The sequence below is a fragment of the Myripristis murdjan genome, chromosome 10, assembly GCF_902150065.1.
Source record: "Myripristis murdjan chromosome 10, fMyrMur1.1, whole genome shotgun sequence".
NCBI lineage: Eukaryota > Metazoa > Chordata > Actinopteri > Holocentriformes > Holocentridae > Myripristis > Myripristis murdjan.
In genome coordinates, this window is record NC_043989.1 from 34,861,972 (window position 1) to 34,879,376 (window position 17,405).

The 17,405-nt window shown below is 41.8% G+C and overlaps 1 protein-coding gene across 2 annotated transcripts in view; it reads left to right on the forward strand.

Annotated features, from left to right (window-relative positions):
• The window catches only part of LOC115366774 (N-acylneuraminate cytidylyltransferase-like), a 71,957-nt gene that overhangs the window by 16,399 nt on the left and 38,153 nt on the right, over positions 1 to 17,405 (forward strand). For both annotated transcript variants that reach the window (XM_030062395.1, XM_030062394.1), the window contains 2 exons: positions 7,704 to 7,846; positions 13,018 to 13,173. In XM_030062395.1, coding sequence (XP_029918255.1) covers positions 7,704 to 7,846; positions 13,018 to 13,173 — 299 coding nt within the window. The remainder of the gene's footprint in view (positions 1 to 7,703; positions 7,847 to 13,017; positions 13,174 to 17,405) is intronic.

Here is a 17,405-nt window from a genome sequence, read left to right on the forward strand (position 1 = left end):
GTACTTCTGTTATCATACACATTGTTATCAGGCGCGGGGGTGGGGTGGGGTGGGGGATCTTTCCTCAAAATCGGATCTTTTTTGATCTTTATTTTTTTCTTTTTATCATTATTTTATTATGCTATACGAACAATGTGCATCTTGTGGAGAAGAAGCGGTGTGTCAATTTTCAAACCGATTGGACTTTGCATTTTTTCATAACTTATCAACATGAATGGACCATGAGCCCAAATTAATAAAAAGTAAACAAGCCCTGATAGCTAAGCGGTTAGAGTTTCTGCCTGCCGTGCATAATACCGAGGGTTCGATTCCCGACCCGTCAAAGAGGATATCCGTACCTTATTACATAGTTTTGTTGTTGACTATGACAATAACGTGATTCTTATTATTCTGCCTGTCATTGGCTAGATGAAACACACAGTAGCATTTAAGGTTTCTGTAATGTTCATTTCTTTGCTGTTTTTGTGAATTTGTATTGTAGCCCAGGACTTGGGCCCCAGGTGCAAACGGCAGCCTGTTGCCTGGTTTCAGGAAGTAGCTTTGCGGCTGCCGAGCTGTGGTTGTGACATACACACACACACACACACACACACACACACAAACATATATACAGTACAGGCCAAAAGTTTGGACACACCTTCTCATTCAATGCGTTTTCTTTATTTTCATGACTATTTACATTGTAGATTCTAACTGAAGGAATCAAAACTATGAATGAACACATGTGGAGTTATGTACTTAACAAAAAAAGGCGAAATAACTGAAAACATGTTTTATATTCTAGTTTCTTCAAAATAGCCACCCTTTGCTCTGATTACTGCTTTGCACACTCTTGGCATTCTTTCGATGAGCTTCAAGAGGTAGTCACCTGAAATGGTTTTCCAACAGTCTTGAAGGAGTTCCCAGAGGTGTTTAGCACTTGTTGGCCCCTTTGCCTTCACTCTGCGGTCCAGCTCACCCCAAACCATCTGGATTGGGTTCAGGTCCGGTGACTGTGGAGGCCAGGTCATCTGCCGCAGCACTCCATCACTCTCCTTCTTGGTCAAATAGCCCTTACACAGCCTGGAGGTGTGTTTGGGGTCATTGTCCTGTTGAAAAATAAATGATAGTTCAACTAAACACAGGATGCTGTGGTAGCCATGCTGGTTCAGTGTGCCTTCAATTTTGAATAAATCCCCAACAGTGTCACCAGCAAAACACCATCACACCTCCTCTTCCATGCTTCACAGTGGGAACCAGGTATGTGGAATCCATCCATTCACCTTTTCTGCGTCTCACAAAGACACGGCGGTTGGAACCAAAGATCTCAAATTTGGACTCATCAGACCAAACACAGATTTCCACTGGTCTAATGTCCTTTCCTTGTGTTTCTTGGCCCAAACAAATCTCTTCTGCTTGTTGCCTCTCCTTAGCAGTGGTTTCCTAGCAGCTATTTGACCATGAAGGCCTGATTGGCGCAGTCACCTCTTAACAGTTGTTCTAGAGATGGGTCTGCTGCTAGAACTCTGTGTGGCATTTATCTGGTCTCTTATCTGAGCTGCTGTTAACTTGCGATTTCTGAGGCTGGTGACTCGGATGAACTTGTCCTCAGAAGCAGAGGTGACTCTTGGTCTTCCTTTCCTGGGTCTGTCCTCATGTGAGCCAGTTTCGTTGTAGCACTTGATGGTTTTTGCGACTCCACTTGGGGACAAGTTTTTGCAATTTTCTGGACTGACTGACCTTCATTTCTTAAAGTAATGATGGCCACTCGTTTTTCTTTAGTTAGCTGATAGGTTCTTGCCATAATACGAATTTTAACAGTTGTCCAATAGGGCTGTCGGCTGTGTAGTAACCTGACTTCTGCACAACACAACTGATGGTCCCAACCCCATTGATAAAGCAATAAATTCCACTAATTAACCCTGATAAGGCACACCTGTGAAGTGAAAACCATTTCAGGTGACTACCTCTTGAAGCTCATCGAGAGAATTGTGTATATTGTATTTATCGTGTATATTGTATACTGTGTCCATTGTTTTTGAATCATCTTTCCTTATGCTGCTGCCTGTAACACCTAAATTTGGGGGATAAATAAAGTTTTATCTTATCTTAATTTGCTGACTCAGTGGAGTGGAATGCTCAAAAACTGAACTGCATGGGATGCAGTGGGGTGTGGCCTTTGTCTAGGAGTTTAGTGATGAGTTCAACCATCCATTTTTCAACAATTTTGGATATTGCTGGTAGGATACTTATAGGCCTTTAATTAGACATGCCTGTTTTGGAGCCAGATTTAAATATTGGTGTATACCATGGCGACCTTCCACTGAGACGGTACAATGCGTTGTCTGATGGACAAGTTAACCAGGTGTGTGATTGGAGCCAGAAGAGAGTCTACATTTGATTTAATGAAGTTTGTGTCAAGTCCATAAGCATCCTTGGCTTTAGAGCCTTTCAGGGAACCGATGAGTTTTAGGAGCTTGTCTTCAGTAACTTCCTCCAGGTTAAATATGAGGAGGTTACTCTGAGCTGGGCTTGGCACAGACTTGGGTGGTTTGAACAACTGTGTGATGGCAGTAACAGAGTCTAGAAAAAAAGGTGTTCAAATGACAAGCAATATGGCTCTTTCACCAAGACATTGTTTATTTTGGAGTTCTAAGTTGTTATTCTGTTTGTAGAACTTCCCTGTCAGTTTGTTAATGCACTCCCATACTTATTTGCTGTTTCCTTTGGCACTCTCAATGATGTTAGTATAGAACCTTACCTTGGCCTCTCTAAGTGTGTGTGTGACTAGATTTCGGTCGTGGGCAAATTTCTGCCTGTCTGTTGTTGATCCAGATTTCAGAGCTTGTTTAAGTAGATGGTCTCTTTGTTTCATTAGTCCTCTGCAGTGTTTATCTGTCCAAGGCAGGTTAGCTCTTTGCCCTTTGTTATGGCTCCCTCTTCTGGTGAAAGATTCCATTACTTTATTGAGTTTTGACTGAAAGACATGGCACCCTGAGTCAATATCAGCACATGCAAAGATGTCATTCCACTCAACCCCTTTTAAGGCGGCCGCAAGGGTATGCTGTAGACTCTTTGGGATGTTGTTGACTAGTGATTGGGGCCAAGGTTCTTTACAGAAGTGTTGTTTTGAGAGTTTTCTAGTAAAAAAGTATCATATTATGGTCAGAGAGACCAGTTATGAAATTGTAAGTTTTGGTGATTCTATCTACTTTAGTTGTGAACAGGACACCTATTCTGGTTTCCAAGTGGCTAGTAATTCTCGTGGGCTGTTCTATTATCTGAGAGAGATTAAATTGATCTGTTATTTGTTTCAGATTTTTTCTTGCCTTTTTGTTATTCCAGTCTACATTTTCATCTCCCATTAAAATTACTTCTTCACTGAAATCGCATACACTGAGGATGGTTTTTAGCTGATCGTAAAAGCCTACTTTGGCTGACGGTTGACAGTACAGACAGATCAGAGTGAAAGACATCTGGGTGGATAATGAAATTTCAACACCTACACACTCAGCCTAGATCTCATTTGGCCATACAATCGGCTTGCAGTCCCAAGGTGTTCTTGGCATATAGCAAAGCCTCCCCACCCTTTCCCACAGCTCTGTCCCTTCTGAAGACATTGTATCCCAGCATGTTTACTAGAGCATCAGGAGAAGACTTTGATAGATATATCGAATTTATTGTCTGACCCAGAAGGTGCCAGAAATTTTCCTTTGACAAGGCTCAAAAAAAGGCTTACATGTATACACCCACACACACACACACACACACAGTAGGCATTAAAAACGACAGAAACAGCAACTACAGTACTCATAATAAAACACACACACACACACACACACACACACACACACACACACACAAAAACCACTATTCCTTAAGAAAGGGGAGAAGGGAAAGGACCGGCTCTATGTTAAGCTTTTGAGCTGTTGAGGGCTGTGACTGCAGATGGAATGAATGATTTTTTGTAGATTGTTTTCCTGGCCCGTGGAACTTTGTATCTTCTGCCTAATGGGAGGAGGGTGAATGAGTGATGGAGAGGATGGGAGGGTTCCTCTGTGATCAGGATGGCTTTCCTGATCACAGAGCGCTCATACAGTGGGGTTTGTGGTGAACCAATTATTTTGCTGGCTTGGTCAGTGATGCGTGAGAGTTTCATTTTCTGTTTGCTGGTGAGGAAGTTGTACCAAGATATGATATTGAAGGTGAGAATGGATTCTATGAGTGACCGGTAAACCATATAGAGTCTTTTTGCTGATGTTGAAGTGCCTCAGCTTCCGGAGAAGACGGAGACGCTGGAGGGCTTTGCTGTAGATGATGTCGGAGTGTGTTTGGAATGACAGGCGGGTATCCATCTGTGTACCCAGATACTTAAAACAGTCCACTTGTTCAACCTCTTCTCCCTAGACAGTCAGAGGTTTAAAAAGCTGAGGGGTAATTGCTGGCCTGTCCTTGCCCACACAGCAGCACAGTTCCTTGGTCTTTTGTATGTTTAGTTCCAGTGATTTCTCACTCAAAGTTGCGACCAGATCGTTTCTGCCAGTTGGTACTGGATGGGAGCCACCATACTGTCCATGTGGGCCACCAGGGCCGTGTCATCAGCATATTTAAAAAGACTCATTCCCTCCCTGCTGCAGGTGATGTCATTCGTGTATGCAGAGAACAGAATGGAGGATAAAACACAACCTTGTGGGAGCCCTGTGTTTAAAACCAGTTTACTGGATTTAAAACCGTTTAAAAGCACCTGCTGTGGACTTGCCATTAAAAAGTCTTTTATCCATAAAATCAAAGTTGGGTGGATCTGTAGGTTCAGGAGGCAGTGCAGCAGTGTGTCAGTGTTTACGGTGTTAAAAACAGAGGAAAAGTCCGGCTTGCATCCTCTACACCGCGTTTTGCTCTGTAAGCAAATTGGAGAGGATCCAGTTTGTCAGACAGCATGTGTGACATTAAGTCACACACCACTCTCTCCATGCATTTACAAAGGACTGATGTTAGGGCCACAGGCCTGAAGTCTATTGTATCCTTAGCCCGTGCCTTTTTTGGGATGGGGATGATTACAGACTCCTTCCACAGGTTGGGAGCACAGCCGAGGTCCAGAAGATGCTGGAACAGTCTGGTAATGACTGGCCCCAACTGTACAGCACAGCACATTTTGAGTTATTAAGAGATTTGGTTTTGGTTATAGATGTATTTCATAGATTCAGTTATTATATAGTGCCGCTACTGCTAGTGTCACTGCCAACTTTACTTGACCTAAATTTTTCCCTTAAACACATAGCTGTCACCAAGGCTGTCCCTTGTCGTCAATGCTATTCGTTGTAGTAATTGAACTGTTTTCCATTTCTCTATAGAGTTCACCGCTTTTTACTGGTATTTATAGAAGTGGGATTGAGCACAGAGTCTCACTCTATGCTGATGACTTGTTGCTCTACCCCAGGGGTCCCCAAACTTTTTCCTGTGAGGGCCACATAACTTTTCCCTTCTCTGATGGGGGGCCGGGGTCAGTTTATAACAGAAAAAGTGTGACGATCGCAGGGGTGCCTAAATGTAAACATTTATTGTTTTCCAGAAAGCCACACATACCCTTTCCGGGATCTTCACAGAAAAAAAACTCAGGAAATAAATAATAACACTATTAATGAAATAAATAATAACCAAATAACCCTCTCTGGGTTCTTCACAGAAAAAATAAAGTCAGGAAATATATAATAACACTATTTATGAAATAAATAATAACCAAATAACCCTCTCTGGGTTCTTCACAGAAAAAAAAAGTCCATGGAACATTAACTTTCTGTTGTGCCGTGCACAGGTCGGCCAGGTAAAAGTTCAGCTTAGTTGTCAGAGCAGAATCTCTTACATAAATGCGGGGACGGTTTTTGCTATGGGCAGTGTGGGCAACCGCCCAGGGCGCAATCTACTTGGGGGCGCACGAGAAAAAAAAAATCGCCAGTTTTCTAGACTACCGTATTGACCTGCACATGTCATCAGTACCATCAGTCAGCATCAGGTGGGTTGGCAGGCCGGCCGCGGCACCGGCCGGTACTGCGCCCACCCGGTCTGGTCTGCCGGATCTGACAGGTGAGTGGCTTAAAGCCGGCCAGTGCCGGTTCGCCTGATGCCGACTGATGCTGCCCCGGTTGGAGTAGTAACATGAAAGGGCGCAAGCCAGTAATTTCGCCTAGAGCGGCAACAGGCAGAACCACCACTGCTTAAATGACTCATATGAGCAGTCTCTCAAAGTTTTTGTGTTCCTTCCTTATAATTCTTTTGTAGGTTCCAGTAGGCTTGTCACGTTCTATGTGTGTATTAGTCTCGATCGCGTGGCCAGACTGAAAAAAAAAAAATCATAATGCGTCTCTGGTATTGTTCAGGGGGCCGGGCCTAATGTGGAGGCGGGCCATATCCGGCCCGCGGGCCGTAGTTTGGGGACCACTGCTCTACCCTTTCAAAAGTCCTCAATAGACATACACTACTCACAAAAAGTTAAGGGTATTTGGCTTTTGGGTGAAATTTATGGAAAACGTAAAAAGTTCACGCTACAGTGATATTATATCATGAAAGTAGGGCATTTAAGTAGAAGCATGCACTGGTGATTTCCTCATCTCAAACAATTTCTTGAAACAAAAGCCAACAACAGTGGTGGATATACCACAACAAAAAATGTCAGTGTCTCAATAACTTGTCATGTGCCCTTGAGCATCAATTACAACGATGTCTCATGCTGTTCACAAGTCGAGTTATTGTCTGCTGAGGCATGGCATCCCACTCTTCTTGAAGGGTGGCCTTCAGGACATTGAGGTCTTGGGGTACAGAGCTCTGAGCCTCTACACGGCTACTCAGCTGATCCCATAGGTTTTCTATGGGATGCAGGTCTGAAGCAAGTGCAGGCCACTCCATTTGAGGTACCGCAGTCTACAGCAGCCGTTCCCTAATGATACGACCTCGATGAGCTGGCGCATTGTCGTCCATGAAGATGAAATTAGGCCTGTGTTGTTCATGCAGGGGCACAATGACTGGATTCATGATGTTATTCAGGTAGCATGGGCTACCTGTCACTGTACCATTCACAAAGTGTAGGGCAGTTCTGTACTGACGTGTCGTCTTGGTCTCATGATGTCAAGATGTGAACAGCATGATGAGGAGGACTGTTTAAATGCCAATTCTAATTGAACCAGGAAATTTATTGGTTGATTCATGGATCCAACACCTGATGTGAGAGAACAGCAACTTGTGCAAAAAGTACTGAAACATTGAACAGTTGGACATGTGCGTTCAAAAGTTTACAGAAGGTCACATTAAGTTCACCTGTAAAGGTTATAATGCATTTTAGGTTCATCCTGAAATTTCACCTGAAAGCCGAATATCCCTAACTTTTTGTGAGTAGTTTATGTCTCCTAGCCCTTTGATTTCTGTTTTTGGTGTCCATGGGGAATTTGCCTGTCTCACTGTCAAGGAGAAAAATATTATTGCATTTGCCTCTCTTGTAGCCCGTAGACGTACTAAGTACTGGGTATGAAGAATGACAGCCTAGGAGGAGTTCGAAAATGTTGGTAGCACAAATTTCGTGATTTTTGCGGGGAAAAAATTGTGCGCTGTGTCCCAGGCTGTTCTTTTGTTTTCCCGTCTTACATTTACTGAAGAATACTGTTGGCCTCAACAATATTTGGTACACGCTAAAAGACACACTCTAAAATAAATATAATTTTTCTTTATAATACTAGTGTGTGGGTGTCAACCGACCATGATGAGATAGAGAAGGTAGCAAAGGCTTGGGGGGCCAAGGTGCACCGCAGGAGCCCTGAAGTCTCCAGAGACTCTTCTTCTTCAGTGGAGACTATTCAAGAATTTGTCAGGCTCAACACAGGTATGCAAACACACACACACACACACTACGCACACCACACACACACACAGACAAATATGCACAAATACTGTGCTACATAGTACTACATTGTAATACTGTGCTACAAAGGCTTTGTATCATTTTAGTTTCGTGATGCTTTATCAAAACATAGGATGTCATAAAACTGTCCCAGACAATTCAGTTTCGGTGCATCACTTTTAGTAGCTCATTGGGATAATAGGCTGCCAAGTAGGGATGGGAATCACCAGTGATTTCACAGTTAGATTTAATCATGATTCTTGAATCATAATTTGATTTAATCATGATTCTACGATTAATCTGTTCTCAAAAGGCACAGTGTTAATCATATACTGTTTGTCTGATGAAATGTTTTTTTGGTAGTTGGCATTTTATCTGTGTATTATCCTGCATTAAAGACAACCCAAGAATAATTCCCATCAGTGCCGTTAGTTTCACATCACCTCTGCCCCAACTTTGTGGTTGCTGTTGCCATGTCACCAGTGCTTTTGTTTGCCCAGACACAGTCTTAAACATTTTATTAGTTGACCTTGTTACTCTACACTCCCTTCCAAAAGTATTGGAACAATGAGGCCAATTCCTTTATTTTTGCTATAGACTGAAACACATTTGCATTTGGCATCAAAAGGTGAATATGAGATAAGAGACCAACATTTCAGCTATTATTTCCAGGTATTTACATCTGGATCTGATACACAACTTAGAAGATAGCGTTATTTGTAACGGAACACCGAATTTTTAGGTTAGCAAAAGTATTGGAACAGATAGACTTAAAATGGATTAAAGTGAGTAAGACTTAATATTTAGTTGCAAATCCTTTGCTTGCAATATCTGCATCGAGCCTGTGACCAACTTTTGCATTCATCTTTTGTGATGCTTTTCCAGGCTTTCACCACAGCCTCTTTCAGTTGTTGTTTGTTTTGGGGGGTTACTCCCTTCAGTCTCTTCTTTATCAGGTAAAATGCATGCTCCATTGGGTTTAAGTCTGGAGATTGACTTGGCCAGTCTAAAACTTTCTACTTCTTGTCCTTGATGAACTCCTTTGTCGTTTTGGCAGTGTGTTTTGAGTCATTATCTTGCTGCATGATGAAGGATCTCCCAATCAGTTTGGTTGCATCTTTCTTTAAATTGGTAGACAAACTTTTTCTGTAGACTTGAGTTCATTTTGCTGCTGCCATCATGGTTACATCATTAATGAAGAAGAAGCCATGCAAGCCCAAGCCATGACATTACCTCCACTATGTTTTATAGATGAGCTTATATGTTTGGGATCATGAGCAGATCCTTTCTTTCTCCAAACCTTAGCCTTTCCATCACTTTGGTAAAGGTTAGTCTTTGTCTCATCAGTCCATAAAACTTTGTCCCAGAATTTTTCAGGCTCATCTCTGTACTTTTTGGCAAATTCCAGCATGGCCTTCCTATTCTTCTTGCTAATGAGTGGCTTGCATCTTTTGGTGTACCCTCTGTATTTTTGTTCATGAAGTCTTCTGTGAACAGTAGATTGTGATACCTTCACTCCTGCCATCTTAAGATTGTTGCTGATTTCACTAACAGTTGTTTTAGGGTCTTTCTTTACAGCTCTCACAGTGTTTCTGTCATCAACTGCTGCCGTTTTCCTTGGTCTACCTGTTCAACATCTGTTACTTAGTACACCAGTGGTTTCTTTCTTCTTCAGGACATTTTAAATGGTTATACTGGCTATGGCCAATGTTTGTGCAATGGCTCTGATTGATTTTCCATCTTCTCTCAGCTTCATAATTGCTTGTTTTTCACCCATAGACAGCTCTCTGGTTTTCATGTTGGTTACACCTCTAACTATAAATGCAGTCTGCACAGGCAAAACCCAAATCTGAAACTGAGAGTAGACATTCAGTGCTATTTATTGTTTGAATAATCAATGTAATGGGACACCCCTGGGCAACAAAACACACCTGTCAGTCACATGTTCCAGTACTTTTGCTCACATGAAAAATGGGTGGGTTCAAACAAAAGGTGCTATCTTCTAAGTTGTGTCTCAGATCCAGATGTAAATACCTGGAAATAAAAGCTGAAATGTTGATCTCTTGTCTCATATTCATCGTTTGATGTCAAACCCAAATGTTTTCAGTTTATAGCAAAAATAAAGGAATTGGCCAATACTTTTGGAGGGGAGTGTAGATTATTGGACAAGGGAGGTGTTATTCAACACCATGTTACTTTAGATTATTTTAATATGTCATTAACACCAAATGCAGCTCACCTGCCTGTTGTGAAAATGGAGTCATGCATGAAAAAATCCAAAACGCAAGCAAGCTGAGCAGGGTAAAATTGAGTAAATACACCGAACACTAGGATTAACTAGAATTAATATTATTTGAGAGTTTCTGTGCCACTACAGGAAGCAGAGAGCAAACTACAGAGTATGAAGAACTAAAGGAAGATGATATCCCAGTATGGAGCCAGGGTGGGCAGGAGTCTGGAGAGTCACAGTTGGCCCAGTAAAGGAGTTTATTAATGTTACAGGCCCAAAAGTAGTGGTGGAAATTTGGTGGCGCTAAGCATCCTTCTGACTTAGGGAGCTGGAGAACTGATTGATGCATTTATCTAATAATGGCTGAAAATTTTTTAGAAACAAATCTTTAAAGGAGCTAGTAATAAACAACCCTAAATATTTGAATCCCTCTAAGGCCACATTAAAGGGGAATGTGGATGGGGGAAGTGTTTTCTCCAATTGGTTTACAAAATATAACTCGTTTTTTTTTTTTGAAGATTTAATTTGTAATCTGATAAATGACCAAATTCACCCAAAACTGGGGGAAGGGAGGATAAAGGGATGGAAGCACATAATAGAAAGTTACTCGCGTAAAGACAGTGTATGGGCCAGTTAGCTAGGGCTCGATTGCTATATTGAACAGCCTGTGCTGAACTGAGAACGCCGGTGACTAAATACCATTGGTGTACACAGATGCAAATGGAGAAGCTATAAATTTAATAGATTTAGACTAAAAGCCAATTTTTCCTTAAATAAAAACCAGACAGCCCCACTGCGACCTGTCAAAGGCTTTTTCCGCATCATGTGTTTTCTGCAAAATTGCAAGTTGTCCCAATTTTTTTCTGCAATCTGGAAAAACTTTCTGCAAATATCCAAGCTGTTATTCCTGCCCTACTATAACCTGCCTAGCCTGACAAAGCTAACAACAGCATCATACATGGCTTTGTACATCTTAAGAATGTAGTTTACATTGTGTGAATTAAAGACTGATTATTTCAAATCTCAAAGCATATTCTGATCATTCTGTGTTCTAAATAAACATTGATGCTATGAAAACAATATTGGTCTGCTACTGACTAAATCAACATATGTTAACTGAAACAAAAACAGAATTAGGCTGTATGCACAGGGCTTTATTGCTCACCCTTTGAAACAAAGATTTGAGATTTGGGAGTTTCATTATCTTGTAGACAGAAAGGCTGTTTGCATTTGGCCATGTTGTTGTTTGCTGGAAAGTTTTCCAGGCCGCACTGGCTTCTGGGAATTCAGAACTTTTTTTTCTTGCCGCGAGTTTCCGCAGGGCTCTGATGTTCGCCGACTTCAATGCATTTACATTGAGTTTAGCGGCTTCTTCCATATTTGGTGTGCTGACTACGCAAGTGTAACATGACTCATCAGCATACTGGGATAATAATATACACTATATTACCAAAAGTATTCGCTCACCCATTCAAATGATCAGAATCAGGTGTCCTAATCACTTGGCCTGGCCACAGGTGTATAAAATCAAGCACTCAGGCATGCAGACTGTGAAACAAGACATTTGTGAAAGAATGGGCCGCTCTCAGGAGCTCAGTGAATTCCAGCGTGGAACTGTCATAGGATGCCACCTGTGCAACAAATCCAGTCGTGAAATTTCCTCGCTCCTAAATATTCCACAGTCAACTGTCAGCTCTATTATAACAAAATGGAAGCGTTTGGGAACAACAGCAACTCAGCCACGAAGTGGTAGGCCACGTAAGTGACGGAGAGGGGTCAGCGGATGCTGAAGCGCATAGTGCAAAGAGGTCGCCGACTTTCTGCACAGTCAATTGCTACAGAGCTACAAACTTCATGTGACCTTCAGATTAGCCCAAGTACAGTATGCAGAGAGCTTCATGGAATGGGTTTCCATGGCCGAGCAGCTGCAGCCAAGCCACACATCACCAAGTGCAATGCAAAGCGTCGGATGCAATGGTGTAAAGCACGCCGCCACTGGCCTCTAGAGCAGTGGAGATGCGTTCTCTGGAGTGATGAATCACGCTTTTCCATCTGGCAATCTGATGGACGAGTCTGGGTTTGGAGGTTGCCAGGAGAACGGTACATTTCAGACTGCATTGTGCCGACTGTGAAATTTGGTGGAGGAGGAATTATGGTGTGGGGTTGTTTTTCAGGAGCTGGGCTTGGCCCCTTAGTTCCAGTGAAAGGAACTTTGAATGCTTCAGGATACCAAAACATTTTGGACAATTCCATGCTCCCAACCTTGTGGGAACAGTTTGGAGCGGGCCCCTTCCTCTTCCAACATGACTGTGCACCAGTGCACAAAGCAAGGTCCATAAAGACATGGATGACAGAGTCTGGTGTGGATGAACTTGACTGGCCTGCACAGAGTCCTGACCTGAACCCGATAGAACACCTTTGGGATGAATTAGAGCGGAGACTGAGAGCCAGGCCTTCTCGACCAACATCAGTGTGTGACCTCACCAATGCGCTTTTGGAAGAATGGTCAAAAATTCCTATAAACACTCTCCTCAACCTTGTGGACAGTCTTCCCAGAAGAGTTGAAGCTGTAATAGCTGCAAAAGGTGGACCGACATCATATTGAACTCTATGGGTTAGGAATGGGATGGCACTTCAGTTCATAGTATGAGTAAAGGCAGGTGAGCGAATACTTTTGGTAATATAGTGTAATAACATAAGTCATTTTGTGTAATGTGATTCATTTTGGGTATAATTTTGTGCTCATAGAAATAGGTGATGGAACTGGTGTTACTAGTGTCAACTTGAAAATGGCAATATTTTGATGGGATGATATTGTGATACTACATTTTGGTTTTCTGTTTGTTTCTTCACAGCAACAAAACACCACCTTGCCATAGAATACAGTCACTGTTTAAATCATTCCTTTTCTTTGTTTTGGCAGATGTCGATGTGATCTGTAACATCCAGGCTACGTCCCCATGCCTCCATCCATTTCATTTGAAGGAAGCCCTAGAGATGATCACTCTGCATGACTTTGATTCTGTCTTTGCGGTGGTCAGAAGGCACCAGTTCCGCTGGCAGGAAGTCAAGAAAGAATGTAAGTTGGCACTGATTGATTGTCAGTAGTTTGAATATTCCAGTGGATGCTGCTGTTGATTTATTTTGAACATATAACCAAAATAAACAAAACAAAAATGTTTGAAAAGGAAGAAGTAAAGCTTTTTTAATCTTACTTTTTATACCACACAATTACCTAAGCAGACTTTACTGCTATATGCTTTTAATGTTTCTAATGAGCACGTACAACTAAGCAATAAACAAAAAGCATTTCATTATGAAATACAAGGATACAAGGATACAAGGAAGTTTATTTGTCATTATACAACAGGTTGAATAATGAAATTAAAGTGTGGTTCCCTCTTGACTGATTAATTGATTGTATAGAAAATAAAATTATTAAACATGGACATGTTCATAAAAATGAACTAACTCCTGACATAATCTTAATGTACAAACATAATGCATAAAATTACTTATCTGAAGTTACAGCTCCCATGCTAGTTGTTTTTATTCTGCTGATGACAGGGGCATAAAATAATAGTTCCACATCTTTTATGGACAAGACTTTTACTCTGGTATAAACCAGTAGTTCTTCCCATTGCACAGAATCAGATGTTGTTTGTTTTGCAGCCATAAGGCACAAGGTTAATATAAAACCCAAGTTCATTCCAAGTGATTTTTTGTAATTTTAGCTTTTGTGCTTCCCAAAGGCTCTTTTTTTTTTTTTTTTTTTTTTTTTTTTTTTTTACTGCAGTATGTAGGTGCTTTATACCTATGGAATCAGCACAATTATAGCTACAAGTACAATAAGAGCAGTCACTAAAAAAACACTACACTAACACACACACAAAAAAAAAACACTTCCATATTGCTGCCAAACACTGGGTAAATTGCACAAACCCCATTATCCCCGCACTTGAATTCTTTTAACATGCATCAAACCTGTGGGACACAAGTGGAGGAGGGTCGTGCTTGTTTTTGTCTGTGCCTCCATATGGAAGTTTCCATGTTATTATATTTTAAGAGGTGGAGGTAAAAATAGATTCATGTAAGAATCCTTGTTTCTCTAAGATTTTGAATTGATTCACTAATTTAAAAAATGAGTTCATTCATTTTCAGTCACATCATGAGTTTCAGTTTTCCCATAGCTAAATACACAGTGTACAACTCTGCCCACAGTGCAGTCAGAGTGTGACTTGCCAATTTTGAACAGGCGAAGAAAATAACTTGGTCTGTATCCTACTTCATTTCAAAACACCTCCATCCCTGTAGAATTGTAGATAACAAAGGCTTTCCATCAGAGATCCAAAGTAAAATTGGCTTGGCCTTTGATATTTGCTGGATATTCACAGATTAACCTTAAAGCTCTGCTGCGGGAGGAGTACTGCACCGAGTGTCCATAGTAAGTGTCCATAATAATACAAGGAATACAAGGAAGTTTATTCGTCATTATGCAACAGGTTGTATAACGAAATTAAAATGTGGTTCCCTCTTAATTGATTCATTAAACATGGCATTTCTCACATCATTAGCACATTTGTGTAGTCTACAAGGTCGATGTGGTTCTCCTGGGTAGCAGCATCTTTGAACATCTGCCAGTCTGTGCATTCAAAAACAGTCCTGTAGAGCTGCTGCAACTTCATCTGTCCACACCCTAACTGTTTTTACAGTTGGTTTGACCCTTTTTGTCAACTGGATGTAAGTAGGCAGGAGAAGCAAGGAGATGTGGTCTGACTGGCAAAAATGAGGACGAGGGAGGGCTCTGTAGCTGCCAGGAACATTGGTGTAGACATGGTCCAGTGTGTTGTTTCCTCTGGTGGGGATGTGGACGTGCTGGTGGAATCTAGGTAGAACAGTTCTGAGATCCGTTTGATTAAAATCCCCAGCAACAATAATAACAGCATCTGGCTGTTTTGCCATTTGACTGCTGATGACCTCATACAATTCCTGGAGTGCATTTTTTGAATTTGCATCCGGTGGAATGTAAACAGCAGTAACAAACACACTGGTGAATTCTCAAGGCAGGTAATATGGCCAACATCTCAGCAGTAAAAACACTCAACGTCAGGTGAACATCCTCCATCCACTCTGGCTGCACCTGTGCACCAAGCACCATTGATGTACATACAGAGTCCGCCCCCTCTTGTCTCACTGGAGTCCTGTGCTCTGCCAGCCTGGAACAGGCTCTGCCCGTCCAGTGCCAAAGCCTCATCCGGCATGCCATGAAGCCACGTCTCCCGGCTCACTTCCCTCTCCTCCCGGGTCAACCACACCGCTTGCGGTGACGTCTGGTCTGAATGTTTTTAAATGTCGGAACCTGAGATGCCGAGGTGCCAAGATGCCGAGAGCAGAGATCATCTCAAGGTCCGCTGCACTCAATCCATTCACTGCACCTCTCCCTCTGATTCCGACGAGCGTGTCACCATCGCAAGCAGCACGGTTCCCAGCAATAAAAGCACAAGAATCGCTCCATTTTCGCCTTGCCATTTTATAAGTGGAGGGAGCCACCAGCTGCTGCATCCATATGCGCTGCCGTGCATATGGATGCATTATTATATCATAATAATGATAATAATGATGATAATAATAATAATAATAATAATAATAATAATAATAACTAGAATTGGCTTTTTAGAATTGGCCACATTTCTGAAGAAACCTTAATAAATGTGGTTGCCCTCTTTGGCAACCATGTGGCCATGTGGTAAACTGCCATCCCTATGCCGTTTGTAGGTTGTGTTTGTTTTGTAGGTTTTTTTTTTTTTTTTTTTTTTTTTTTTTTTTTTTTTTTTTGCTAAATTGTTGCTGTTGCAAGAGGATTTTCAGGCAGTTATGGTCTGGATGGTTGCTAGGCATTTACTGTGGTCTTTAGAGTGGTCACTGTGGTGCTTTTAGGTGGTTTCTGAGAAATGGTAAAGTCGGATTGCTCAGAAAAGTCATAGCATACTTATCCTTATCACGCTGCGAGTTTTGTGTTCGATGTATAGTGGTAACGCAAAACCTGTGGGAGGAGTAGCGAACCAAAATTTGTACAGAAGAATTAAGTTAAATAATAATAACTAGAAAAATTCAGAAGAAATTTTTAATGTGCCTGCTGCCCTATGTATACAGTGGTTTGTGTAGTTTCCAGAGTCTTGCTCACAAAAACCACTTACACACCGTGTAGGAGACAGGGATCAAACCAGGAACCTTTGATTACAAGGCCACTGAGCCAAACCAGCCCCCTGCTCCTGATGGCTGAAACTTCCCAAGTGGTATTGAGGGGGTGATGTCACAGATATTCATTCTGTTGGCTGAAATGATCTTCAGATTAAACTGTGGTTTCTTCCAAAGTACAACAGATATTAAGATGATATTTTCCACACGTGGGTAAGAATGATGGCGGCGTGGTTGCATGCAGCGACCCTGAGCTCCTCAAGTCTCAGTTATATTGCCCTTTTCTTTCTGTGTCTGTATGGATGTAATTGTGTGGAAGTGGTAAACACATATGGCCCTTTTCCATTAGTATCTACTCGGCTCGACTCTACTCGTCTCGACACGGTTTAGGTGGTTTTCCATTACAGTTGAGTAGCACCTCGCCGTGGGTGGAGTCGTCATAGCAAGGCGGCGCACCGTCCAGCTCCCTCTGGATTCTTTGGGCCGCCACCAAGCTCAGAAAAGTCTCCACGTCTTTATTTGACCGCGGTAGCGGTGTGCTTGCCATTTTCCGACTTTGACAACTTCACTGACAATCAATGTGCACGGCCGCTGTTGCCGTTTTTTTTTTTTTTTTAAATGTCGGGTTTTGTTTTCGTGTGGGAGTCGCTCTCGTCACTCCCTGTCCAATCAGTTGCCTGCACGGCGTTAACGTCACATTTTCAGCTCGACTCAGCTCGCTTGGAACCCCGGCTGAGTAGGTGCTAAAATGGGACCTGCTAGCAGGTACTACGACCTAATGGAAAAGCTCTTAAACCGAGTAGAGTCGAGCCGAGTCGAGCTGAGTCGAGCTGAGTAGGTACTAGTGGAAAAGGGGCAATATGTGCAATACAGCAACTCAACTCAACTCAACTTTATTTATAAAGCCCTTTAAAACAACCACAGCTGCAACAAAGTGCTGTACAAAAATAGGCAATAACAGGAAAATAAATATTAGAATAATTGTTTATTGTTTTGATTGTTTTTAAAACAATATAAAACAATAAAACAATTTAATAAAGAGAATAAAACAATTAAAAGTAAATTAAAACAAACACAAACAAATAAAAACAATAAATAAAACAAACCATAAAA